Raw genomic sequence first — 27,744 nt, forward strand, 5'->3', positions numbered from 1 at the left:
GGGCAGCAATTTGCTTGTCTGCACACTTGTACTTTCTGGAGACTTTTGTTTTGCAGTGAAAGCTCATGGAGACAATTTCTAATTGTATACAATATAGATATGTCCCTCAGTTAGTTGAGAGGGAAAAAAAACACAACAGCATTGTCTTTTTCTGTATTAATCATTATAGTGACAGACTGATGTGGATATGAGAGGAAAAGAATAATCTTGCGAAATGACTCACAAGTGCTGACCCATCTGGAAGGAATCATTTCCACAAGACTGTAAAGCTGTTTGTTAGAGAATTCCTTGTACCTTTCTCAGACATGCCAATAGCTTGCTGAGCTCATGTTCAACTAGATTGCTACCAGGTTTCTTGCAGATACTCTAAGATTTGCCTGCAACAGGTCACGTGGACAAACCCTATATGCCTCAGCAAATAATTCTTACAACTAAGGCTATTCTGCTTGCAGGAGGATTGCATGGTAGGATAGAGTTCTGTTTCTCACCAGACCATAAAAGGAGATTTCTGAAATAAATTTAGGATATTCTGTGGTTGTCTGCTTGGCACCTTCCAGGTGAATACATTGAAGAACTTTTCATAAGCTTTTAGGTACACTCGAAGCCACGCACTGTGGTGGGGGCAGAGCTACACAATCCTGGAAGGAGCACTGAGACATCATGTCTCTCCAGATCCTTCTTCATGCTGATACTTCTCATCCTTGGGAAAGCCGGGTTTGTTCCCTCACTTGGCTGGAGCACGTTTGTCTGTGTGAACTGGCCTTGCTCTTGTCAGTGAACGTGAGGTAGGGATTCCCCTGCGTACCCCTCCCTCCGCTCCTATTTGACATTGCAGAAATAATCAGAATCTGCATCTCAAGGCAGTTGTCATGGAAATGCAGTCCAGATTTAAGCAGTTAACTGCCTGTTAGATCCTGCTTTGGAAAATGTCCTTGTGATTCAGACTGCAATTCAAGTCAAGAGGAGAACCAAACTGTGATTTCTAATAATATCATTTAACTAGAAGACATCTCAAGACTTTTTAATTAACATTGGTTTTGTAGGGAATAGTAATACTTAAACACTTCATAAAATTTGTATTAAAACTAGAAGTTTTCATTACATTTTTACCATTACTTCAGTCCAGGTATTGCAAATAGGGATGGCATATTTTCTGAGAGAAATAGAGAAATGTATAAACTGCCATTTTTAGATTTGCTGCATTTTGCCTTTTATGTGAAATGCGTTGTAACAATCCTATTATTTATTTTGTTAAGTCTTCAAAGCAAACTGTAAAAATCTTTGTAACAGATCTTTCTATGGGGCTTTTTATTTAGATTATTAGGAATAGTCTGGAACAGTAAATGTAAGATTAGGGACTTGAATGGAAATTAACATATATTTTTTTAAAGGCTTGAGGAAATATATTTGAGACCAACTATCTTCAGCTTAATTGTGTAATTCTAAGGTCAAACTTAGGGTTAGTAGTTTTTAGGGAATAATGAATAAGAAAGAATTATGGAATTTGCTCCATTTACCAAAAGCAAGTCTTGAATTTAAAATAATGAGCCAAATTTTCTGAAACAATGGGAATACTGAATATACAACCGTAAGTGATGACTGCAATGCAGAAGGAGAAAACACAAGTAACTTGCAGGCATAGTCACCAATTTATAGATATCATAATTATGTCTAATTTTTTTATTTAAATAAACATTATTCCCATTTGGGCTTGTATATGTAAATTGGCCCCAAATGCCTCAAGTATACAGTAAAGCTTTGTTCGCAACTTTAGAGGCTGATTTAAGGCTGGTTTGGAAATTTGGCTGTATAGATTAACATTCCAACATGTTTTTCAAATCATGGACACTTTTAAATTCTACGCCAGCTTAGAATTCCCAGGGCTCTAGCAGTTTCCTTGTGGTTTCTAATTGGAAAACTCACAGAAAATCAGATTCTTTATCATAAAGGCAAAGATGCAATTTTTCTTAAAAAATGAACATACAGGCCTTTGGAGAATCAGACTTACCTGCAGTGAGCTACATGTGAAATTCTTTCTGAAAGTTTTCAGCATCTGCATAAAGATTGTATCTTTGTTAAACATCTGGAAATCCAAGAAGCGAACAGATAAAGCATGTGAAAAAATTCTGTCTTCCTTTAGGCTGTGTAGACCTTTATCACAGTCTTCCTTGACACTTGGCTCATGTTAGGTAAAGCACCATTTGGAACTAATCTTACAGAAAGGGCTGGGAACCCCCCACCCCGCCTGACACTTCTAAAGGTCACCAAGTGTGAGATTCATCACTGAGAGAAGAACAGGAGGAAAAGGAAGAGGAGGCATGACTGTCATACAGCAGTATACCCAGTGTTATTACATCAAGGTATTTGAATGACTTCTTAAATTTGTTATTCAGACTGCCAGGGAAACGTTATCCGCTATAATTCCATAGATCAAAGAAATATGTTGGTTATTTGAACTATATTACACCACACTGTAAGTGAAATTATGGAAATATCTTTCAATATGAAATTTTAGACCCTACAACGTCTCTTGATGGAGTTCAGCTATTCTGACTGAAATTTTCTAAGCATTGTCCTTAGCTTGGGTTCCTCTGGAATGATTAAGGGGAAAAAGTGATTTTGAAATTTCTGAGACTAAAATGAGTTGTTTTTGCCAAAATTTAATATTTTTCATCTTTAACTTTATTTTGAGAGAATCATATCCCTTTCAAGAATGTGATGTTTGATAAGACACGATCTTAATAAGATGCTTTTTGAAATATGTCCTGTGAAAAGCCACTCAAATTTGACCAGTTGATATCTCATGGAAAAATTGCTGCTTATGCATGTAGTTGCCGTGTTCATTCACAGCTCCTGCTGTGTTACAATGAAATAGCCAAAACCAACTTACTCAAATGCAATCCTCCTACTTGTTTCATTAAATTATGATATAAATCGGGGAAATTCAGAAACTAGGATTCTTCAATACGTTAATCCAGCTCTGGCTTCAGTGGTTGTGGTAGGGAAAAGCTCACAATCACGTAACAAAGATAAGATGTAATTATCCTCTGAAAGGGCAACTGTGAGAATTGCCTCGTTCTGTTCTAATCAGATATTATCTAAGAAACCTATTATGAAATGCCAATTTCAAAAATCCCCATCGAAATGTAGATTCTGAAAACCAGAAGTCTAAAGACAGAGCATTTACTGAATGCGATCGAACTTTGGAATCCCAGGCTTTGCCCCTTGTGTTTGTTTTCAGGAACGCTGCAAGGAGGTCTTTGCTGTGACTTATCTTAGTGTCCCTGTCTTAGTTTCTCTGTTTATAAAATTTTAAGAAACTTCTTTTCCTCTTTATTTTGATTCTAGTCTCTCTCTTTAATGCTATTTAATGGTAATCTCTCTCCTTAATGCTATTACAGCATTAGAAAAAAAACAAGCCACCTTTAATTTTTGTATTTGTCCGGGTAGCATTTTAAGATTGTAGATAAGTAGAAGTAATGGCTTTTAATTTGTGGTGCATACATGCCTGGAGTTTGTAAATTACTTTCAAGATATCTGAAAGACTATTAATAAAAGTGAATTTGTCAGTAGGCATAGATATGTTATACAGTTAGGGGTCCAGAAATTTTGAAAGTCAATTTGTAGATCTCTACCAGACTTTAGACTATAGTGACTTAACCCCATCCTCAATTACACAAATAGAGTGGGCAGGAATAGGGTCTGACATCTGTTTAAATGGGTTCTTTGTTGTCAGCTTCCATTAATTGTGCCTCACCTACTCTCTGATGGAAGGTTTCTGGTTGTTAGTCTCTGTGTTACCCACCTGCGCGATAGCCAGCCTCTCATAGGTGGTCTTCTGATTCAGTCACGACTTGTCCTGCAGGTTTCTTCCTCTAGTTTCTCTTTCCAGACATTTTCAGGTAATTCAGTTGCCAAATATCAGTTGAACCTTAACAGAAGTTAATCACATGTCATATTTTATGGAGGCTTTTGCTTTCAGTTAGATATATGTCACTTATTCTGGCAAACATCGTGATTTTGCCTCCACATGTTGAAATGGACAAGTCCCTTGGCTGCATTTGAATTAGTTATTAGTCAAATAATCAAATGTGTTTAAGCTGGTGAAGGAAGCTTCTGCCTCGCCAATTTTTGAAATTATTTACTTCTGGGTATCCCAGTTGCCTGGTGCATTGATGTGAATTGAATCATCTCTTGTATTCCTTGGCTTTCTAACACACTGCTAGAAGTAGGAGTTGCAGTGTTACTGTTAAATTAGTTTTTCAGAACTATTTATTAACCCCATCTTTTTTGGAATGATAATTAATGTTTTCATCTTTTGCTGTGTGACCAGCAAGCTGTGTCTTAGAGCACGTAGACGAACAAAACCATGAACAAAATCTTAACTTTTAAAACTACATTGTTGTTAAATTAAGCTTATTCTCCCACCTATGCTTACTCTTAAGAAGTTAAAACTAATGCTACGTGGAAGAACAGGGAGAATGTATTCTACTTTGACAGTAATAGCATAGCTAAACCATTCGCTTAGTTTTGTATTTATTTTAACATTATAGTCTGTATGTTGATATAAAGCCTTGATGATGTTAATTATTTTTATTGGCAAATCATAAATCTGTTACGTATTCCAAAGTGATCACAAATGCTCTCTTAGAATCTAGGAAGTTGATAATGAGTGATTTTTGGCTTTTGATGATCTCTGCAGTGATTACACAGGGTAAAAATCTGGTCAACACATGAACTTTAGCATGAAATCCAACCTGTTATTCTGTTAAAATGACATCTCTCTACAGTACTTAATATGACAGTGCAAAGACTGTATTTCACTGAAGGACAATATTTTGCCAATTGTTAAGTGAATTGCTCAGGGATGCTTTCTTTGTTGTAAGTGCAATGTCATTTTTCATCAATCTGGAAGCTGTTCCTGGTGCTGTGACTGTTGAAAAGTTTGGCAATTTTTACTGATGTCTCCTAAGCCTTCAAAATTTCCATGTTGAGTTTTTGTTTTTTAAATTTTCCTGGATTTTAACTTCTATTGCAGCTTTGGGAGGGATGTGTTTGGTTTTTTGTTTTTTGTTTTGCTTTTTTTTCCCCTTAGGATTTGTCTTTTTGCAGTGGGAAGTGCTTAATTTTAAATTCTATGTAAGTATTTCCATATTCAGAGTTCCTTCTATCCATTTTGCATATGCATTTAGCACATTCTTTTGATTGTTGGTCCAGTTGTTGTATTTGGAAAGTGTTCTCTCCCATAATAAATCAGGTAGGGGGAAAACAAAACTGTGCCCACCTTGACAAGGAGTATTTATTTTACCTTGTAGTTATTACAGTTTCATTTATTTAATGTCTACTTCGTCCTTGTCAATACTTTATCACTACTCACTAAACCTGAATTCTGGCACTGCAAAGCAGTCTAAGGTAAACTTCATTTTCCTTTGCTGAATTGATCGTCTGGGGCACCAATGCTGTGATTTATAAATGGGATCTGAAGCATTTTATGTTTGAGTTCCTGAAGAATTCGGAATAGCAACTGGATACATGATGGTTGGCAAGGGGTATTGTCATTCTGGTGAGGTGAATTGTAACAGCTCAATAAGAGTAAGTTCTTGTAGCAATGAGCTTCAGTTCACCTATGTTTAACAAATTAATACAAGGCAAGGAGAAAAATAGTATTTACAGAGAAGATTGTGGCAGAACTTCTCTTTTGTATTCCCTGTTCTAAAGAGCTAATTCAGATTCTACAAGGGGAAGGAAGTTCCCCTTTTGCATAGGAAGTTCCACCTAAACATGAGGAACTTCTTTCCTTTGAGGGTGGCAGAGCCCTGGCACAGGCTGCCCAGAGAGGTGGTGGAGTCTCCAACTCTGGAGATATTTAAAACCCACCTGGACGCGTTCCTGTGTAACCTGCTCTGGGTGACCCTGCTCTGGCAGGGGGTTGGACTAGATGATCTCCAGAGGTCCCTTCCAACCCTATGATTCTAAGGAGGGCTTTCCTGAGAATACCTGAGCAAAATGAGTGAAGAATTTAAGGAGGAGAAGAATATCTCTGTGGCCAGTAGCAAAGTTAAAGGCAAAATTGTTAGAAGTTCTAGAATAGATGCATGTTCTGTCTAGCTGATATACTCAAATTTCAGTATGAATTTATGTTGACGTAACACTAGTTACACGAGAGACACCACTGTAGTCTCCAGAGTGTAATTCCCCTCCCCCTTTTTGGTTAATGTAGGTCATCAGGCGATAAAATAAATTTTTTCCTATGAGTGCCTGGCTAACTGTAACCCTCTTCCATAACAAACAAAATTGCTAATCTTTTTCCTTTTATTCAATTGCGAGTGACAGTTCAAAAAATTATGAAATCATCTATTCAAAGAGCGGGGTATGATTAGGGATCTTCAGAAAGTGGCTCAAGTGTGCGATAAAAAAATTGGTGTTTCTAACATATATTTGTGGACCCTCATTTTGTAAAAACAGTACAAAAAAAAAATACATTTTTCCATGTGACTTCAGAGCATCGGTGTAAGAGAGTCCCTTTTGGGTTTAGAAGTGAACCTGACAGCATTTTTCCAGGATTGCATCATATGTTTCACTCACACTTTCACATCCTGCATTAAACCACATGCATGCACATCAACAAGACAAGATTGTAAAAGGAGTGTAACTGGGGAACTGTTTTCATGATATTTGATAGGAGTAATTGCGGCCACTGCTGTTTCAAAGCAACTGCGGTTATACTATACTGTGTCAACAAAAGTCACTTTTGCCATATGGAAAGCTAATTACTTCAGAATGATCTGTTAGAAAGCACTTTTGAGATAGTCAGGCCATTCATACAAATCAGTAAAAAATACTTGTGCATGAAACCTTTCTTAAATAAGAGCTTTCATGTGTTACAGGTTGAACATTACAGTGATAGCTTTGGAAATATTAAAAGAAGTGGACTTCTATTTAAAAGGTGGTAGGGAAATTTATGAGGTGATAAGAAAATATGAGTATTTCCCTATGATTTCTGTGATAAACCTGATTGTGCTATTGCTGAATGGAGAGGAGGTTGTTTTGCTGTTCTCTTCAGCAAGACCCTAATATTGTGGGAAATGGGATGAAATATGGAATGCTATGTTTCAGTGAGATCATGTGATGCCAGGGGTATTTATCTATGTAGTATTTGTTCCATAAAAATGGCTTAAAGTTTTGTTTTTTGTTTTACTTCCTCTCCTTCAATAATGTAGGGTTTTTTCCCTTCTGTAGTCCAGGACATGCCTTGTTTTTACATTTGGGTGTTTGTCACTTCTGAGCTATTTAGGGCACCCGTTAGTCAGACGTATTTTTTCTGTCACTATGAAACTAGAGAATATCACAAGTTTGATTAGTTAAGTGTGATAGTTCTGTACCTAGACTCCCATTATTTGGTGTCAGTAGCTGTTACTACAAAAATGTACTTCTAAAAGACACTGTAATCTTTATAATTGTAAAAGAAATGTTGCGAGCTCCATGAATGTCTGAGTTTCACAGTGGAGCTAGGTTGACTGATGTGTTTAAATGTCTGTCTTAGTTGTCAAGGCATAGAAGTGTAATTTATGGATAGTCTGTTACGTACATGAAGTTTTAGATGGTTTATTTGCTGACTCTAACTGCATAGATTTCTGACACATAAACCATCTGTTCTGAATTTCTTTTCTTGAAAGCATTTCTATATTCAGTCATTATGTTCTACCTAAATCAGAAGACATAAAATATTTTAGAAGCAGATTTATTCATGTGTTGTTAGTACTGGGGAGCAGCAGCGACTCAAGGGAAAACTGGAGTTCTCTGCATTCCTGCCAGGCATTGCAGTGCCTTCCCAACAGCCCCTTATAAGAAAGGCAGGGTAGGTTCTCCTGGCTATCTCCTTGCTTCTAGCTGCTTTTGTACTGCTGAGGGCATCTGTGCCAAGGAGCAGCTCCTGCCCTCCAGGACCAGTGCTGTAGACTTGCTCATGCCCTCTGGGCTCAGGGCCGAGGAGAGCAGATTGGTCGTGCCCGCACTGGGTCCAAGTCTCCTCTGATTGCCAGATGGCAACCACCAGCTATATAGCACAATATTTCTCTTTTTTGTGTGTGGGTTTTTTTTTTTCCCTAGTTCAAATTTCCTGAAATAATACAAGGGTTTTATCACAGACTTCAAGAAATTGTTTAATACCCTTAGCATGACATGAAAGAATATAGGCTGGTTATTGGGGAATGTGGCAGGACAAAGTAGTTTAAAGGCAGAAAATCTGCTGGGCTGGAGTTGGAGAACTGAGTGGAAGGAAACAAACCTGGTATGATTCCACCTGTAATGCCCCTCTGAGCTGTTCCTGGAGTTATTATTATCTCCTCCTTCTTCCTCAGAGAAGACTCGCAAGTTTTCTGCAAAGGAAAGCTTGGGAGCAAAGTAACGGATAGGCACTGTGGAAAATCCAGAGATAAGAACTGAGGAGTGAACATGATTTGACACTGCAAGGCTGCTTTCAGACAAAATGTAACTGTAGCTTTATCTCCTTTCCATGTTCTCTGCAGTAGCTTATGCACAAGTCTGCAAGTGCCAAGAACACTGGAGCTGGCTTCTTGTCATCTTGTTCCTGTCACAGTGCTGCTATCTGTTATATGGTCATCCAGGATTTGTGCTTTAAAATGTGACAGTCATTCAGAAATTCCAAAGTCAGATATTATATTAACCTGTTAACTATGTTGGTTCATCACAGAATCATAGAATGGTTTGGGTTGGAAGGGACATTAAAAATCATCTAGTTTGCACCGCCCTGTGATGGGCAGGGACACCTCCCACTAGACCAGGCTGCTCAAAGCTCCATCCAGCCTGGCCTTGAACACTTCCATGCATCACTGCCTTGAGCATCACGCTTCCTTGAACATCCATGCATCACTTCAGATACTCTGGTCCAAGGTACTATGGGAAAAGAATTCAGTTCTGTTTGATTTTAATGGTGTTAAACCAATTTATAGTTGCTGGTAATTTGGTGAGAATATGATCAAGTTTGTTGTATGTACAATGGATTTTTTTTAATGTAATCAGATTAACATACAAATGCTGCATTACTTCTTCCTAAAGGCTGGAAGTCACAAGGGGAAATTCGTTGTGTGAAGCAGTCTGTAGAGTATAATGAGAATTTGCCTCAGGGCACAGATACGCATTTTCATTCAAGTCTAGAAATGTGTCTAGCGCTAATAGCTTTTGTGGTTTGTTTTTTTTTTTTTTTTTTTTTTTTTGTGGGGGGGGGAGGTGCTCCCCACCCTTTCTTTTTTGTTTGTTTTGAAGAAAAAAGAAAGCCCTGGTCTGTGAGGAACTGAGCACTTTTATCTTTTTTTTTTTTCCCCACAGAAGAATGGAAAGGGATTTAAAATAATGGTTAACAACTTCCTTGTGCTCTGGTCTGTAAGGTTGTTCCATATCTAGAGCCCCTTGGAAGAATTCAGGTTTGGGGTATTTATTTATTTATTTATTCTGGCTTTAGTGAATAGTTGTCTTCCCTGCTTTCTTCCTCTTCCTCTTCTCTTGTTCCAGGATGGCCTAGGAGGTGATGTGGTATCTATGACACAAGATTTACTTGGATTTCTCTTTAAAATATCATGTAAAACTGGTCCGTGTTTTCTGCTAATACAATATAGACAAGTATTCATAGAATCATCACAGAGTCATAGAATGGTTTGGGTTGGAAGGGGCCTTAAAGATCATCCAGTTCCAACCCCCCTGCCCTGGGCAGGGACACCTCCCACCAGCCCAGGTTGCTCAAAGCCCCATCCAGCCTGGCCTTGAACACCTCCAGGGATGGGGCAGCCACAGCTTCTCTGGGCAACCTGTTCCGGTGTCTCACCACCCTCACAGGAAAGGATTTCTTCCCAATATCCAATCTAAATCTCCCCTCTTTCAGTTTAAAACTGTTACCACTTGTCCTATTGCTACACGCCCTCATAAAGAGTCCCTCCCTATCCTTCCTGTAGGTACCCTTTAGGGACTGGAAGGGGCTATATATAAGGTCTCCCCGAAGCCTTCTCTTCTCCAGGTTGAGCAACCCCAACTCTCTCAGCCTGTCCTCATAGGAGAGGTGCTCCAGCCCTCTGATCATCTTAGTGGCCCTCCTCTGGACCTGTTCCAACAGGTCCATGTCCTTCTTGTGTTGGGGGCCCCAGAGCTGCATGCATTTGCGGTGGGGTCTCACCATAGCGGAGTAGAGGGGCAGAATCACCTCCCTCGACCTGCTGGCCACGCTGCTTTTGATGCAGCCCAGGATGTGGTTGGCTTTCTGGGCTGCACGTGCACATTGACGGCTCGTGTTAAGCTTCTCATGAACCAGCACCCTTAAGTCCTTCTCCTCAGGGCTGCTCTCAATCCATTCCCTGCCCAGCCTGTAGTTGTGTTTGGGATTGCCCCGACCAGCATGCAGGACCTTGCACTTGGTCTTGTTGAACTTCATGAGGTTCACATGGGCCCACCTCTCAAGCCTGCCCAGGTCCCTCTGGATGGCATCGCTTCCCTACAGCGTGTTGACTGCACCACACAGCTTGGTGTTGTCGACAAACTTGCTGAGGGTGCACTCCATCCCACTGTCCATGTGGCCGGCAAAGATGTTAAACAGCGCTGGTCCCAATACTGACCTCTGAGGGATGCTGCTTGTCACTGGTCTCCACTTGGACATCAAGCCATTGACTGCAACTGTTTGAGTGAGATTAATATTGTAAATACTAATGTAGTAAAATATAAAAATATAATACATATTTTTATATAAAATATAAAAATTAATAATAATAAAATTAATATCGTAAATATTTTGAAACGTAAGCATAATTTTTGCAGAACAAGGAAATGTAAAAAAAGTGCAGTTGGAGTAAGAATCATGGGTGAATGAGAGCTAGATGGTGATCTGAGGAATAGGTGTTGCTGTGTTTATGTCTAAGACAATTTGTAAACTCCCGTTGACATATTGATGAAATAAATAGATGGTGTTTACCTCTGTAGCCATTCTCTTTGCAGTTTATTTGGTTTATCAGCTATATAGAGGGTGAGTAGTTCTGTGTAAGTATATTTATTTTCCAATTACATTATTGATATCATACCTCTAACATAAAATCACATCTCATCGCTTTCTAAACTGCCTTTAAATACTGGTATTAGTATTCTACCAGCAGCTGTTATAAGGATAAACCTACTCTGGTGTCGTCTTTTCCCTCCCCACACTTCCTCCATGAATTTCTCCATGATTTGGAGATTTCTAAACTTATGTAATAACAATGTTTCAGTCTTTCTTCATTTTGCCGCGAACAACATCTATTTTTCATTTGAGGAACAGAAACCTTAAATAAGAACTAAATGCTTTTTTATATATATAAAAATTTTTTTTTGTGTCTCGCTAAATGTAGCAATACAAGCAAAAAGCTTGCTGTGGTAATTACTCTGCTTCAGATATTGATATGTCGTATCAGCAGCATCTCCTCTGATATTGAAATCCTGTAAATGGAACTACTCTGGTACAATGAGAGCGTGGCTGTGTGTTAGACCTTGGTCTTGTAGTTTCTAGATTACATTTGCTGTGGACAGGGTGCTTCCATGTGTTGTTAAGGGGATACAGTGGTGTTTCTAAAGTATTTACGGTCTTTAGTCCTCAAGACCTATTGCTTTATACTATAATTGCCTCCTAACATAGACCTGAAACTAACTGACCCTTAATTTTGCAAAAGTTCAGTTCTGGTTTAAAGTCTGTCTTTATAAATATTTTTTTTTTCCATGATCTGTACCAAACACTAAATCCCAAAATTGTAGTTGCTAATATTGCTGAAAAGTTACTAACACTGATTCAGCTCTGAACTTCACATCCGCGTAGCCGATCATGATTCTTTGAAAAGACTTTGTGGTTGATAACTTTGTGCCATCAAATTTACTTCTCATTCTCCTCTGTCTGGAATTCTTTAATGGACAAGGAAATATGTTGGTGGCTCTGTAGTCATCCATCTATGCAAAACTTGCATATTGACTTAGGAGCACTTAAGTACTTATGCTTGTAGGTATCATTTATCTAAATAGACAACTTCTGTTTTTCAGACCTTACCAGTACGGAAGATTCCATGCAAAGCCAATGCTCCTTCAGGGTCTTTTTTTGCACGGGACAACACAGCAAATTTCTTATCCTGGTGCAGAGATGTGGGGGTGGATGATACCTGCCTGTTTGAGTCAGAAGGTTTGGGTATGTATTTATTTATATAACAGTTGGTAATTTTAAATAACTTTCCTATTTTGCCTTGAAAGACAGAATGGCTCTCAATAGATCCTGCCTCTAAATCTGACCTGTGTCTGGTTGTTAGTTCTGTCCCTTATCTGAAGCATGAACAAATCAAGTACGCATCACTTAAAATTCATTTAAGTCAATTTTAAGAGGAGCTTAAATGAGACCAAAATCTTGCTATGATTTCTTGCACACTGATGTTTTTTCACCCTACACACACTTTGTTGACCATGGAATGCTGTTCCTTAGTTTGATGTATAAAATGGTGCTTTTCTGTTTCAGGAGAGTAGGATACAAGTGCATACTCAGTTTTGGCTGCAGACATTTAGTTATTTGTGCAGATTCAAAGGGTTGCTCAGGACGCAAGAAAAATGAAATTTTTCTCTGCGTCCTATACTGACCTTTTTTGCAGCTGATTCAAAAGGATTGGACTGCTTAGGAAATCACTGTTCCAATAGCACGTGTTCTTCATTATTTTAACTCTTCTCTCTTCGAAGGAAAAGCTATGAATCTTACCTCGAGAGTTTGTTTCAGCCAAATATCATCAAATGAAGAGAATCAAGTGTTTGTTATCTGAACTCAGATAAAAGTGTAAAGCAGTTGTGATGATAGACAGCTCGGTTTCTATGGAAGGCAAATGAACACATGGTACTGAATCAAGAGACTTCTTTGTTCTGTTGCTCAAAAGGCCTTTGACTGCCCAGTTGAAGTTCTTATCTGTGTTGCAACTGATCTATTCCCCTTCTTTTACAGCCTTGCTCTTCTAGCACAACTATTTCTGAAGCAATTTTTTTCATTTATCTGTTCTTTTATCTTGTGAGGTTTTTTTAATTAAACTAAATAATTTTATATTCCCAGGAGAAAATGCTTGGCAGAGAAGAAATTAGTATCACAAAGGTGACAAATAGTAAGGAAGATATATGTATTGTCTCTGTTTTTGTTAATTAAATCCTCAACATGAAATTTTTATTGGATGTGGTAAATCATGTGGAAGATGAACAATAATTGTATTTCCAAAGATTTGAACTGATTGAGAAGTTGGACATTACCTAGGACAAAAAAACTTGCAAACACAAGTAGGAAGGAGACACAGACCTCCAGTGTCTCACATAAGCAGAAGAACCTGTGGTTAATCCAATGCTTAAATTAATTTAGACTTTGTACTGCTGTGGTAAACTAAGCAATTTACCATTTTTCCAATAATACGTTAACTGTGTAATTGAGAGCATGTTTATAAGGAATTTTCTTGTGCATTGTTAAAGAAAAAGAAAACAGATCTTGTTTAGAGATTAAATTGGCATAGCTGAAATACTGACATTCCCCGGATAAGTTAATTTTTATATGTTCACAGTGCTTTGCCTGCCACAGTATAACACTGGGTGCAAACACACCTGGAAAGTTGATGTTCCTCACCACTTCCTTGCTTGGAAAAGAGAAATGAGTTATGCCCAGATACACAGTGCACAATGTATATGACTATATTGGATTTGTTTGATTAGTGACTGATTTTGCTTCACTGAAAATTAGGTTCTGGTTTTTTCCTTCTCTGGGTGTTACTGTTTATAGATGCGCATATTGAAAAAACTTATGGTGCTGGAAACAGGATGAGGACTTGATAATATTTTGACCTATTTTTCTGAACTTGAGAGTGGGGTAGTGATCATGACATTTCTAAAAAAAAGATAAAAATAGAGGCTACTATTCTGCCTCAGTTTGAGCTAGAACTCTTAAAGGTTTTGATTTCATTTGAGGTTTTACTAATGCATTAGAAATAACGCTGAATCATAACAGTTGCCAATCTAAAGCTTTTATGTTCCTCTGTCACCCATAAATCACTTCTTCACTGCTTAGGAAATAAAAACTCATCAAAAGTAAGGAATATCAAAGGCTTCTATTCAAAGTGATGAGAAACGTGTGTGAATGACATCTAAGTGTTTGCGCTACCTCATGGAAGTCTGCTGTATTTTTGATAATAAATAATTGTGATGAAATGATGATTACAGAGGTATCTGACTTTTATGTTTTCTTGTGTTTTTTTCCTCCATGGCTAGTAAACTGTATTGATATGTAAATTGCTAGTGATAAAACACCTATTTTCTCTCTATAGTGATGAGCCTTACTATGTTAATGTTCTTCATTGATTTGATTTTTATCCTCCCTTTTTACTGTATTCTGTCTGCCTTATTGTATACAAACACTTTATTATTTAATTAGATGCACACAGTGATATTTTCTTCATGTTATTGTATCACATAAAACGTTCCTGAGGCTTTATTTCTCGTAGATTTCTGTTCTAACATTGTAAGAGTAATTTTTAAGATTTATCGCACTGAAACATTTGATGGATTTATGACACTATTGATTTAAAAAAAAAAAAAGTCTGAAGTCTGTTCGGAGATCAGCAAAATTAGATACATATTAGCTAAGAAATTATTAATTACTTAAAAATATGTTCTCACGCTGATGAGTTTTGAACTCTTTGAAATCTTGCAAGTATAACTGCACACCGATGCATCCGACACTTGTTTAGCACTCAGATTAAAGTCATACGGAGGTATTCCTCGCTGGGATGGAACTGTGTCAAACAGACTTTGTAGCAGATAGGTGCAGTCCATGCCTGAGGAGTGTGGAGGCAAGTGATATTAATGGGAATCTTGAGTGTTCCTAGGAGCTTGGTTCTGCAAAGGTTTAACATTCTAGGGCTGATCCAGATGAGCAAGTGAGTAGACCTACTCATGTCACTTCCATGTCCTTGTTCATCAGTTGTGGACTAATTTAATTATTTAAAGTTAAGTCTGGGTTCAGTTGCTTTGTTGGATTTGGGCTATCCAGCTGAGCTAAACAAGGAAACAGGATCAAAACCTTTCTTCAAAATAAATAGAAGAAAAAACCCTGGTATTTTTTATGCTGGTAGATATGATTATGCCTTCTGATCCATAGAGTTACTTTAAAGATCCTTGAAAGAGATAGCTCAGAAGTTTGAAAACAATGCACTTGTACTACTAACTAGTTATTAGTAGTCTATAATATGATGTGTTTTGTTCTGCTGAATGTTATGATGTTTAACATATTGGAAATTGGAAATACAGTTTTCTGTAAAGACTTATAATACAGCCAGAGCTGACTGGTAGCAATTGATATGTATTTTTCCTTTGCACTTATCTTAATGCAGAGACGTGGCAGTAAAGTCTCAGAATTAATGCCTCTGCGAAGAAAAGGTGGATCCTGTGCCTGCAGAAAAAACATTAGCATCTCTAACAAATATAGCAACACGTTACGTAGGGATAATCCTGAACGCTGCAAGATAGATGGTTACTCTGTATGCTCCCTGCACGTATTGACCAATTTAGCATGCTTTTCTTAATTGTTACTTTTATAGTTAGTGTATTATTTTTGTTGATACCCAAAACTATGATCTGAAGTCCAGACTTTCATTATCTGGGCAAATCTTGAAGCATGCTGTCTTTGAATGGGTTTCTTAGATATATCAGAAGTCAAAATTCGTCTCATATCTAGGGCTTGGAACATAAAGCGCTAGCTCTTTTCAGTCTAAGAAAAGTGATACTGTCTGTAACTACTCTGTTCCCATGATATGTATATTTTGTAAGTTCCCCTTTGTAGGTTTTAGGGCAGCAGATCCACACAGCTGTGGTAGTTCTATTTGTAGAAGCATTCTTGATGGAGAAATTTGTAATTATGGTGCTCAAGCCTGAAGAGTGTAATACTTGAAAAAAACTCTTCTTGGCCAAATAGTAAGAATGGTAAGACTTTCTATGATTGCTTTAGTGAAGTGAATTTAAACATAAGTTATGAACTCTTTGTTGGTAATGTAGTGTTGTTGGATGATTATAGGATTTGGAACCAATGAATATTCTGCATCTCTTCTGTGATAAAGACTCCACCCAGCGAGGAAATGGTTTGCCACCAAGTGTGCCAGCATGCCAACGTGTGTTGTTTGTTTTGGGAGTTGTTGGATGATATTGTTGCATTAATGTTTTGTGCTTGTATATTCTGTAACCGTGCGTGTGTACACACAATATATGACATGGACTTCTTTTGATGCAACTTATTGATTATAGAGTTTAATGGACAGATTCCCTAAACAAAGGCCTCTAGTGTTTTAGTGGAAATAATTAGACTTAAACACCTCTGATCTCTATTCTAATGTGGGTTTTTAAAGTTTGTTTGTTTTTTTTTTTTTAAGAAAAAACAAACACTCAAATGTTGATTGCTTGTTGAAAATATTTTATGCATGGGGCAAATGATTTTTTTAATTAATACTCTAATTTATGTAATTTCATGTTACAAGACAGAAGTACACTTTTCACTGTTCTTTCACAGTGACACATTTACAGCTTGTGATAGCGTGTTAAATTTTCCATGTAGTTGCATCAGAAGAAGGCTTTGTCCTGTGTTTCACAACATTTTACTAAACAACTCATACTATTGTTGAATATGTCTTGTTTTGAGGACTATAAAAGCATCCTGGACACTGTGTTATTACTGTTGGATTAGCATCTTAAATTAATGAATTCCAGTAAATTATTAGTGTTTAGGTGATTTCTGTATTCATTCTAGATTAATGCTTTACTATTCATAGATCTACTGTGTTTGAAACGTTAATTGTGTTGAGACTTCCGTAAGTGATAGTGCTGAAACTGGGTGGGGGGGGGTGGAACACAGCTCCTTGATTTAAATATGTCATAGTATAACTCTTTGATGCAGAAACAAGGATATGTTTGGGATAAGTTGAACAGAGTAAGTGTTGTCAAAGCAACTTTACAAAAGAAAAAAAAAAAGACTACTGCAGGATCAGAAGAAAAAGTACTAAAAGAGAAAGTGAAAGACAATAGAAAGAAGGATCAAAGGATCAACCTTCTGAAAAACCTTCCTTAAACATATGTGAATTCTAATGGCAATTGGAAGGCTATGGTAAAAAATACTTAACCCCTTTAGAAAAATCTCTTGGTTTCTAGTGAGTAAAAAAAATGCTTTAGAAGCAGAAATTGTATTCACTTTTTTGATTTTGTTATGCCTGAGATCTTTAAAAGTTTACATTCAGAAGAAAAACTGACTCCACTAATAATAGTTTATAAAAATGTTAGGAGCCAAGGCTTGAAACTTGGCAGGGAGGTGTAAGAACCCCGCCCTCACATTTCTTATTGTGAACACTCTCAGTTTAAATGTGCTTGGCAGACACATGCTTTCCATGTGCAGGGTGCATTCTGTCACCTCGCAGCCCCAGGGGCTGATCAGCACGGAAAGCAGAAGCTGTTCCTCCTCTGCTTCTCCTGGTAGCATCCAGGCACTGGGGAAGGGCGCGGTGAAGGATGCAGAAATGTGAAGAAAAGTAGGTAGGGAAGAAATAAAGTTACAAGGAAGGGGAACAAGCGGTGAGTGATCAGGAGAGGAGGACCTGAATGTAAAAGGAGAAAGGGGCGGCAACAAGATGGAAGCAGTGTGGAGAAAGAAGTTATAGGCAAAGAGGAGCAGGGGTAAAAGCTTGCTAGGAGCTAGAAAGGAAGTACTGTTAAAAAAGAGTGGCTGGAAGTAGCTTGAAAAGATGCAGGCAAAGAGGACAGCAAATAAGAAGGATTTGAAATGAATGAGATGGAAAGCAAAAGGGTCTGTAACTGACACCTAAAATAAACTGGACTTACATGCACTATTTCTAAATCTTCACGTTGCTTTCTTGTCAAGCAAAATCATCAGTGAGATTCTCTGGCAAGGTGGATATTTCCATTCATCTTTTGCAGTAGATCTGTGTAGCGTATGTGTCTTCTACATTTACGAATTGCTACTTGCTTATAATCACCTACACGGATAATTGACCTTGCTAATGTTTGATAGGGGAGGACTCACCAATGATTCTCCAGGAATATTGTTTTCTTCTATATATGAAAGCATGAAGAATTACAGGAAACTGCATATAGAAAACGTATTGGTGCTGCAAAGTGAAGTACTTAAGGTATAATTAAGGCTGGCTGTACTACCTTAGTTAAACTGTTTAATTGTTATGATACACCTATGAACTTTTCATGTGCTCATGAGCTACTTTTTCCCCTGGAAGAGCTGTGTTCTCTTTAGGATGGACCTTGCTCTGACGCTATCGTGGTATGGTATGGTTCATGAAGTAAAGAAACTCTTATTGCTATGTTATTTTCTCCTCACGCCTCATTTGTTGCAAAAATCCGAAGATGTCTGGAGAATGATGCAAGCTGCTATTTTGATGTTGCTACTGAATGGCGTAGGCAGAAGTGACTATGGCTCTATCACATAGCTCCTACATGCAGCAGGAGGATCCGTATGAGACTGTAACAGGTCACTTGTTCTGTTGGCTTTCATTTCATACAAAATGTAGGATTAGGAAACTCAAAAGTACCCTGGAGATCAGGCAGTAAGTATTTTAGAATAGCACCTAGACAAGTGTACTTCTTTGTATGTAGTACCTATACCTTAATTCCATGCATGGCATGGGGATAATAATACTCCTTACCTCATAGAAGTGTTAGAAAAATCTTCATTTTTGCTTTTTCTTTGAATCCTTTATAGCATACAGTAGCACTGTTGTGGCTGCGGACTTTAAACGATGTGGAGTGAATTATGTATGTGGCTGTAGATAGAATGAAGATGGTTTCTCAAAATCATTTTTCAGCTTCCCCTCCTCACCAAGTCTAACTGCACATAAATTGCTACAATTACAGAAAATGCGTTGCTTAGCAAATGTCTGTTTGCCATATAGGATAGATATCTGGGATTAAGTAACTGGTCAGGTCAAAAAGTTGAGGTGGTGCCTATTACTGAAATGCGACTATTAATACAGATTATAGTAAGTAATTCAGGGAATGGTAGATGTAGTTCTCACAGGATACAACAGAGTACCGTGGGCACAGGTGTTGTAGTTGAACCGGAGCTTGTAACCAATCACTTCAGAAGGAATTGCTTGTAGTCCTCAAATGATTAGTTATTACCGTGTGTGTGCGTGTACGATTACATGTTTATAAAACCGCTTACATGTATGTAGTGTAGTTAGCCAGGAACTGCAGTACAGTCAGTACTGTAAATGTGAATTTAAATTTACACTACAGTGAGAGATTGAAGTGTGAATTATAAGGACTTCTACCAATTTTCTGTTTTAGTGGCATACTTATTTTAAATAATGAAATAAGTGATTTTGGTGCTGTGTAGAGCGTTTGAAATAGTTTTTGCCATCTCTTCTATCAGATGTCTTGAAGTGCTTCAAAATTATTGATTGACTCAACTTCTATAAGTAAAACTAAGAAAGGAAATATAAGAAATGTTTCTCTTTCTGTACCTCTAGATGGAAAAGGTACCTTTTTTTTTTTTTGAAAAGGCTTAGGAGGCAGCCTTTTGAAAGTGACTGTAAATATCTAGTTATTTCAGTTATTGTGGAATATCACGAAACAAAAAGTATCTCAAAATAAGTACTCAAAAATCAGGGCACTTAAAAGTGCTACTTGTTCCAAAAGGCAATGGTCTTATTTGCTTGCTCAAAGTTATACTGAATGTTTGAGACTAAGATAGGTGTGGAGATGCAGTCTTGTGCCTCTGTGGCTTTTGCTGTAACTCCTGACCGTTCTCTTGAGAGGTGGTAGCTCATTAAACAGCTGTGCTTTTGGGGAAAAAAAATAATGAAAATTTTGGTTTGAGAATCTAAGTTATTTGCAGTGGGTATTGCAGTATACAAAATAACATTTGTTTGTCTCTGAAGTTCCCGAATACGTATGCTGGTATAGTCCTCAGGAATGCTAACATTTTCGTGTCAGAAGCACTGTGTCACCGTCCTCTTATCAGATGACAAGATGTTTGTTTTCGTGGCTGCTTATTGCCTGCACAGCTCTTCATCCTCTAACAATGATTTCACTGTGTCACGTTGTTCGATGTGAAATGCATGAAATGTCTAGATTATGTTGGGTCAGATTTGCTAAAGGACTTTGAATTTTCTTTGGGTAGAGGAGCTTTAAGCGTCGACAGAAAAACATTTTACCTTTCTTAATCAAATCCTCTTCCAATTCTACGTATGGATCTTTTTGCACGTCATATTACTTGAGCCTTTGTTTTCCTCCTCCCTTCCACAAGTAATTCAGAAGTGTACATGTGTGAATTGCAATTTAGAAATATTGGCCTCCCTTTGTCTATTCCAAAACTAGTTTATTCCATTTTTATTTTGGAGGATGCCTTATTTCTTAAAATCAAGTTTTATTTTGGGGCAGTCCCAACTGCTTTAGAACCAAAGCAACAGAATACATTTCTAGAGTCATGAATGTAGCACTTTAAAAATTATGATTACTAGTGAAGATTAAATGTTTCATAAAATTACTGTTCTGTGGCCAGGAAGAATACTGAGAATAACTAAATGTCCAAGTCTGCATCTTATCGTCCTAATAACAGGCGGCTGAAGGATAAAAAATACTTTTCATAGAGCGGTGCCATTTTAGTTTTCATGCTCTGCAGTTTCACTTCCGGAAATATATTTGGATGAGAAGAATGCATACATCTCAAAGTGCTACAGCTAGTACAAGATGCCTAGTAAAAGTTATTGGGATGAGCATTCAACTCACACAATTTACCATACACTTATTCTAGTCAGTGGAGCTGGAAGATGAAGTTGCAGAAGCTGAAGATCTGCCCCGGTAGGCATTAGTTATGTTTAAGCCTGTGGATTCCCATTCTGGGTCTCATACGTACAGTATAGGACAAAGCAATCGCTTTCAGAGTTTTAACTAGACATTGAAATATCTTTTTCAGGTATGGTATTTTTTTCTTCATGCATTTGAGTTACGTGAGTCTTTAGATAACCAAAATGTTTATACAGCAGGCGTATTCACCTTAACTCATTAAAAACAAATCAATTTTGTTGCTGTTTTTATTTTTCTGATTTAGACAAATATTCACACAATTATTTTTTGGTGTCAATTCAATCTGAATTATAAGGTACAAATCTTATGATTGTTGTGGAAATTTCTAAACCCTGAGTTTTATCCACAACACGAGGATTTTACTGCAATAGGTATTTCTGGAGAGAAGATGGCAATGCATTCATAATTCCTTTTTTCCTTTTTCTTCTTTTTTTCCTTTCTTTTTTGGACTTTTTGGGAGTTGATTATGCAAACAGCCACAGGCCTACCTTCATCTATTGATTTTGGATTTTGCTTATATATTTTGATGGATTTCTCTACAGAACATTACCTATCTGAATTGTGGGGAAAAGAGAATTGTCTCGGATTGTGGTGGTATTTCTTACTGAGAAGTTCATGCTGTGTTACAGCTGCTTCTGAAGCTTAAAAACTACAGGTCTTGTGTGGAATCCAGGCATAAAAACTTGCATATATATGTGTATATATACAGAAGACAAGTTTTTTGTTTGGTTGAATTTTGTTTTATGATGAGCTGAATTCCTAAATTATTCAAGTTTCATATTTGTTTTAAGAGTAGATGTACAACAAATTCAGGACCAAATTTATAATGAGATATATCTTTGTGAGTGCAATTTTGTTATTTTTGTGATTTAAATAGGCAAGGAAAATAGTGATCTAAAGGACAGGAATTCTCCTAGTTTGTAGAAAGAAAAGCATTACTTCAATATTATTAATTTATTTTTCATATTCTACTAGTTTAGTGTTCTGTCAGAGCTCTTGATTATTTTTAAATAGTTGTGGACTGCTTGTGGGTTACCAAATAGCCCAAATAATTACTCAGTGATTTAGATTTAGAATGGTATTTTCAAAGGAACTAAAGGATAACTAAATGGGAACTTCCTAAATCATCTGCACTCTGAGAACCACTCCTCAATCCCATCCTTTTTATTCCAGTAAAACTCCACTACAAGCCAAAGAAAAACACGTTTTATCTGAGTCAAGATTTACAAATGTTGATTAGGTTCCATTCATCACTAAGTTCTTTAAAATACTTTTATTTATAAATGTTTTCTGTCTTCATTTTGCTCTTCCAGTTCTCCACAAGCAGCCAAGAGAAGTGTGCCTTTGTCTGCTGGAACTTGGAAGGATTGCAGCAAGGTAGGTGAAAATATTTAAAGAATGAAGAAATATTTACATTCTTGACAGCGGTGGCTATTGAGAGACTTGTTAAATCAGCACATCTCAAGCGAACTTTTATGCTCGTTAGGTTCAAGGAGAACGCTTGTCTTGATGTCACTCAAGAATATCTTGTGGGCAGTTGTGACGGTACAAAAATCTTATTATATTTGTTAACCTCAATGAAGGTATTTGTTGGCTACCCTCATATTTAGGAGGAAGAGGAGTTGAGAATTTTTTTCTAAATAAAGCTTTGAGCTGTTTCTCCTTCAACAGTCAGGTCTCTTTATAAACAACTGAGACTTCATTAACTTTACTGATAATAAATTGATCTTCAGATGACATAAATCTGACTGAAGCAACACTGATGCTTATCTTATTTATTTAAATGATTTTATCTCTGGTTTTCACCAACAGAAACAATACAAGAATTGAGTTAACAGTCTGTGTTCTGTCTCTGTCAGATGATTCTAGACAGGTTGGACCTTCAATACATTGCAGCTTGATCTTTGATGTCAAGACAACAGTGACTTTTGCTAGACAATCAAAACGACAGGAATTAGAATGTGATGTTTTCCCGTTTTTGCAGATGCAGATTTCACCAGCTTAGCGCACAAGATTTGCTACAAAATACACAAATAGCAGTGCTGCTGCCCAGTCTTGCATGTAAATTGCAGTTGCATTCATCCATGTGTGTCAAATTGAAGTGCCTTGCTATTCAAATAGTTTCATTAATTTCAGAAGAATTCCTTGTGGTTATAATCAATGCAAAGGACACCTCTGTTTATTCCTAGCTTAAGGACTAGTATTTTCATGTTATAATTGCGTTATGGATATTTTGTGAATCCAACTCACTTGAGAAGCTGCTTGACTAGAAATTTATCTGTTGGTCAAGCTTCAGAAAAGCCCTGGCTGTCAGTGGAAGCTTGCATAGGAATAGCATTGGACAGACAAAGAGTTTATTTCCAGTTTCCAGGAATGTTCTTACCGTCAAAACTTGGGTTCAGTCCAACATGGACCAAAAAAAAAAAAAAAAAAAGGGAAAAAATTAACTTTCCATGAATAAGAAAGTATTCTGATCTGTAAGTGCTCAATGAAATTGATTTTCATTAAAATCTTAAAAATCTTAATTTACCTGAGCAAACAAATAGTGCTTTCAGAGCTTGGAGATAGTCCTTCCATCATCCAAAGGACCCTACACCCAGGGCGTATCTGTCAGGAATGTCTGTCCCAGTTTGATTATTAGTAGTAACCAGCTTCCTCAGGGAATGCAGGTCAGTGGTTAGGCAGTGTTGGATTCTGCTACAGTTGGTTGAGTTAGATGAATCTCATTTTGCAATGAGATTTGATTTCTCAACAGATCTACATGGGAATTAAGGTAGAATCTGACCCTTCATATTTTTTGTCTTAAGCTTCAATGTCTCAGATGTTCTGTGTAACAGGCATGAAAACAAATACTGAACCAATAAATGAACCATGTTTTCATTTATCATGCATATCTATCCCTTTGCCTTTAAAATATTTTTATTTTTTATCTATAATACATGTATATACAGTAGTATACACTGATACAGCCAAGTACCAGTAATATATATTATATTTATGTTACCGTATTTTAGTTTATAGCTTAGGAGTCAAATAATGTATGTCTGCCTACTTGTTCCTACTCTAGTATCTCTTAAAAAACAGACAAAAACCCATTTATAACCTTGTAAGTGTCCAAAGTGCACAAAAACTGCAAGGGGAACATCAGGTTAATGTAAGTGAAAAGCAAATATGTGATGCCAATTTTGCCTGACATGTGCTACACTAGAACTATATGGAAAGGGAGAATAGGTAGTTACTTCCACTAAGCATAGGAAAGAGCACATCAAAGTGACCTTGTTTTTGTGCTGCTTTAAAATGGAGATATCAGTTGTATGCTTGCTTTGTAAAGCAAACTGGGTCTGTTGACAGTCTTAGGGGCCTGCTTTCCAGAACAGGAGCTGCAGAGATCTTTGAAAAGGTGCCTCAGTATGTTTTTAAAGAAAGAAAAGAGTAAGAGACGCTGCATAACATTACTTTTCTTTTGCTTTTCTGTTTTAGAAGCAGAAAGATATGTTCAAAGTGGTTTAGTCATCACAAGCAGCCAGCTACTGGCACACTTTGCCCGGCTAGATTACTGTTAGTCGTCAGGGTCTGTAATTCCCATAAATCAGCCTAGGTCTTCTTAAGGAAATAGGCTTGGGATTGAGGCACCAGTGAGTGGGAAGGGGGATTGTTTCAGGTGGAGATAGAATTGAGCTCTGCCCTACTAAACTTGAACCCATTCAACACATACTCTGTGGATGAAGGGAAAAAGTTGATAATTTACTTATGCTTTAGCATATTCTCCCCGAGTGTTCTTTTAGCCAAATTAGAGAGAGATGGAGTGGATGGATGGACTACACAGTGAGCGGAAGACTGGTGTGACCAGTTGGCTCAGACTGGCAATTTAAAGCTCAGGTACTAATAAAAACAGAATAGCCTGATAAACTATCCTGGATTTCAGTTGTTCAGGTAATCTGTGAAATTTCAATAGCTAAAATAAACCACTGTGTACACCAGCAGATGTCATGAGAACGTTTATGAGAGAGGGAAGTGTCCTACAGGATGAAACTGAGCCTTAACAATACACAGGGCTGTGGCAGTGGCTTGCACAGCTCCAACATTCTCCCAAAGTGTTTTAACGTCAGAGCGAATCATTTGAAATAAAGTGATGTGAGGACAGAATCGATCACTGTGTAATCTTCGTAATCAAGACATCACGGAAAATGTAATTATTTGCAAATATATGTATGTGTGCTGTCTGTGTGTATGTTTAAAGAGAGATTATACAATGGAAAACAGCCAAATTATCTTTTCTGCAGAAAGAATGAAGTTCTTGGCTAACTATTAAACTCTGGAGAGTTAAACAACCCCCACAGGTCTTTTGAATTTACTCTTGGGCAATATCAAGATCTTTCTGCTATTGTACTCAATTTTTCCTTGGTAAAAATGGGAAGTGGTGCTCTAAGAAGTCTAGTGGAGATCAGGTTACAGTCCAATGCTGCTTCATTTGTAGTTATGAGAAGGCAGGCTAGAAAAGAGCAGAAAAGGAAATTCTCAGCATACCTTCCAGACTAGAGTTTGCACCTCTACCCCTCCCAGAAAAGATGTGGGTTTTACCATTTCAGCTTTGCAGCAACTTTACTGCAGGTTGATGCAATATGTGGAAAAAACTGTGTATATGTTTGTTCATTCGTTTTATTTTTCAACTCCGCATCAGAGGAATTAAAAATACTGGAAATACAGGGAACTTTAAAAGTCTGTCACAATGACAAAAATTGGAGATTATGAAAAGCAGTAGAAGCAACATTGCTTAGAGTGGAAGAGTTTTATTTGATGAGTAAGGCTGCATGCAGGTGTAGGCTTAGACCCCAGTGGGAATTTAATGATTTACAGCCTGTCGGCACCTGCAGACAGACAGGAAGTAAATGGATTGTATATAAGTGCTTGCTTCAATGTTGGATGACTTTTCATTAGGCAGACTGCACCAGTTAGAAGCCAATACAAGCACAGATTTGGTTCTTGGTTTTCTTTATATTAATTTTCTAGGTGGTAGTGTGATTAAATTAAAAGTTATCATAAAAATACAAAAGAGTATATGCGCTTTTGCACTTTCTCTGTACACTTTTAATATTATTATGGTATTTAGCTTAGATTTTCATAATATATTTGTTGCTGCTCAATATTTTACTGTCCAGATCTTTGCCTAGATAAGTCAGCATAGTTCTGCATCTGGGCTATGGACTCTTCTACTACAAAAGAAAATATGGTTTCATTTATACAAGTAGTTTGCTAGGAGAAGCCTACCTGGCATAATAACTTTTCCAAGTTGAAGTTCTTCTCTGAAAAAGGAAATCTTTCTATTCTTCTGGGTTTTGTTCAGTGCTGGCAAAGAAAAAAAAAAACAGAGGGGAATTATCAGTGATCAGGAAAATGGGATGGGCTCTTAGACTTCTGACATCTGTCCAAGCTCTGCTGCTTGCTGTGAGATACTGACTTAATCACTTGCCATAAAGCTTTCAAAAGCAGGCATTGTTTTAAAGAACCTCACTCTCCAAGTGCTGTGTTTGACGTGCTCCATGCCAAAGTTGCATGTATTTTGTTTTAGTTGGAGCTACAAGTGTTTTGCCACTGGAAACAGAGATCTGAAGATTGGATGTCAAAAATTGGTTAGAAAGAGCATTAGCCACTTCTGAAAAAATATGGGCCATGTGTCAATTTTTTTATCTATAAATTCAGCGCAATATTTGAGACCAGGATAAGCTTTAATCCCTTTTCATATGGATTTCTTTGGAAAGTACTAACACAAAATAAAAGTTGTCAAGTAATTTGAAAGGATCTCGTTTGAGGAGTGGTGGTGGGGAAGTGAATCTCTCCTGCATGGTGTAGCCTAGTGTCGTTCATAAATTAGTCATTCACCAACATACATGTTACCAGAGAAGTTGAGAACAACCTGTACTTCCTGTAAATTTGGTCAACTGAGAGATTTCATCTAAATTAATTTTTTGTATTAATTTGGAATGATGACATTAATGATGGCTATATTTTATACATGCTTACTAATGTCTGTAGCATTCTATTATTGCACAATAGTGCAATACAGAAAGTATACATTCTTGCCACTGTTTTCTTTTAAAATACATAATACTGTAGAAGGACTTGTAATTTGTTTGCATGTTTCCAAAAGGTTTGGGGTGGAGCCTCCTGGGTTAATAAAGCTGGAAAAAGAGATTGAACAAGAGGAAACGCTCTCAGCCCCCCTTCCATCTCCTTCACCGTCACCAACGAAGTCTCCTGGGAAAAAGAGCACAGGGAAACTGTTGGATGATGCTGTAAGTTGAGGGAGGAAGCTTCTTCCTTTCTGACCTGTTTTGGTATGCACTTACTTGCAAAGCACACAGAAGCCTGAGTTTAGCATCTCACTGTATTTTAAAGATTTGCAGACTGATAGAGTCAATTTATTTTTGACCACAATTATTTATGCCTGAAGTTTGGAAAAAATGTCGCACTGTGTAGGAGATCTGCAGTTTAGCCTAGCTTTGTGCTTAGGGCCAAGTTCCCTTCTTATTACTCTGTTTTCTTTTTCTGTTCACTTTTTATTCATCAACTCCCACTTAGTGTTTTGTCTGAGAAAGGACTGAGTCAGGAGTAGGAGATTTGGCCCATACTGACTTGTACAGATTGTTAACAAACACTTTCAAGTTATCTCAGCCTAATTTTTATGCTGCTATTCTGCATGTTTATCATGTGGTAAAAAAGCAAGCATTTTTCCCTCATTGTTAGAAAGAAAGTATCTTGCTTTGAATTTCATTAAACTCTTTGCGCTATACTGTAGTGTTCATTTCTCTGTTGGAAACCCTACAGGGGTTCATTTGAAAC

At 37.3% G+C, this 27,744-nt stretch overlaps 1 protein-coding gene across 10 annotated transcripts in view; it reads left to right on the forward strand.

The window, feature by feature from the left end:
• GAS2 (growth arrest specific 2) overlaps positions 1–27,744 on the forward strand; it is a 97,966-nt gene that overhangs the window by 26,920 nt on the left and 43,302 nt on the right. For 6 of the 10 annotated variants that reach the window (XM_063331521.1, XM_063331523.1, XM_063331520.1 and 3 more), the window contains 3 exons: positions 12,064–12,205; positions 22,218–22,281; positions 27,053–27,197. In XM_063331521.1, the coding sequence (XP_063187591.1) occupies positions 12,064–12,205; positions 22,218–22,281; positions 27,053–27,197 (351 nt within the window). Of the gene's footprint in view, positions 1–12,063; positions 12,206–16,096; positions 16,191–22,217; positions 22,282–27,052; positions 27,198–27,744 lie in introns of all 10 variants that reach the window. The other 4 variants (XM_063331524.1, XM_063331525.1, XM_063331529.1 and 1 more) reach the window with 3 other exon arrangements.

This window comes from Chroicocephalus ridibundus, chromosome 4 (assembly GCF_963924245.1).
Source record: "Chroicocephalus ridibundus chromosome 4, bChrRid1.1, whole genome shotgun sequence".
Lineage (NCBI taxonomy): Eukaryota > Metazoa > Chordata > Aves > Charadriiformes > Laridae > Chroicocephalus > Chroicocephalus ridibundus.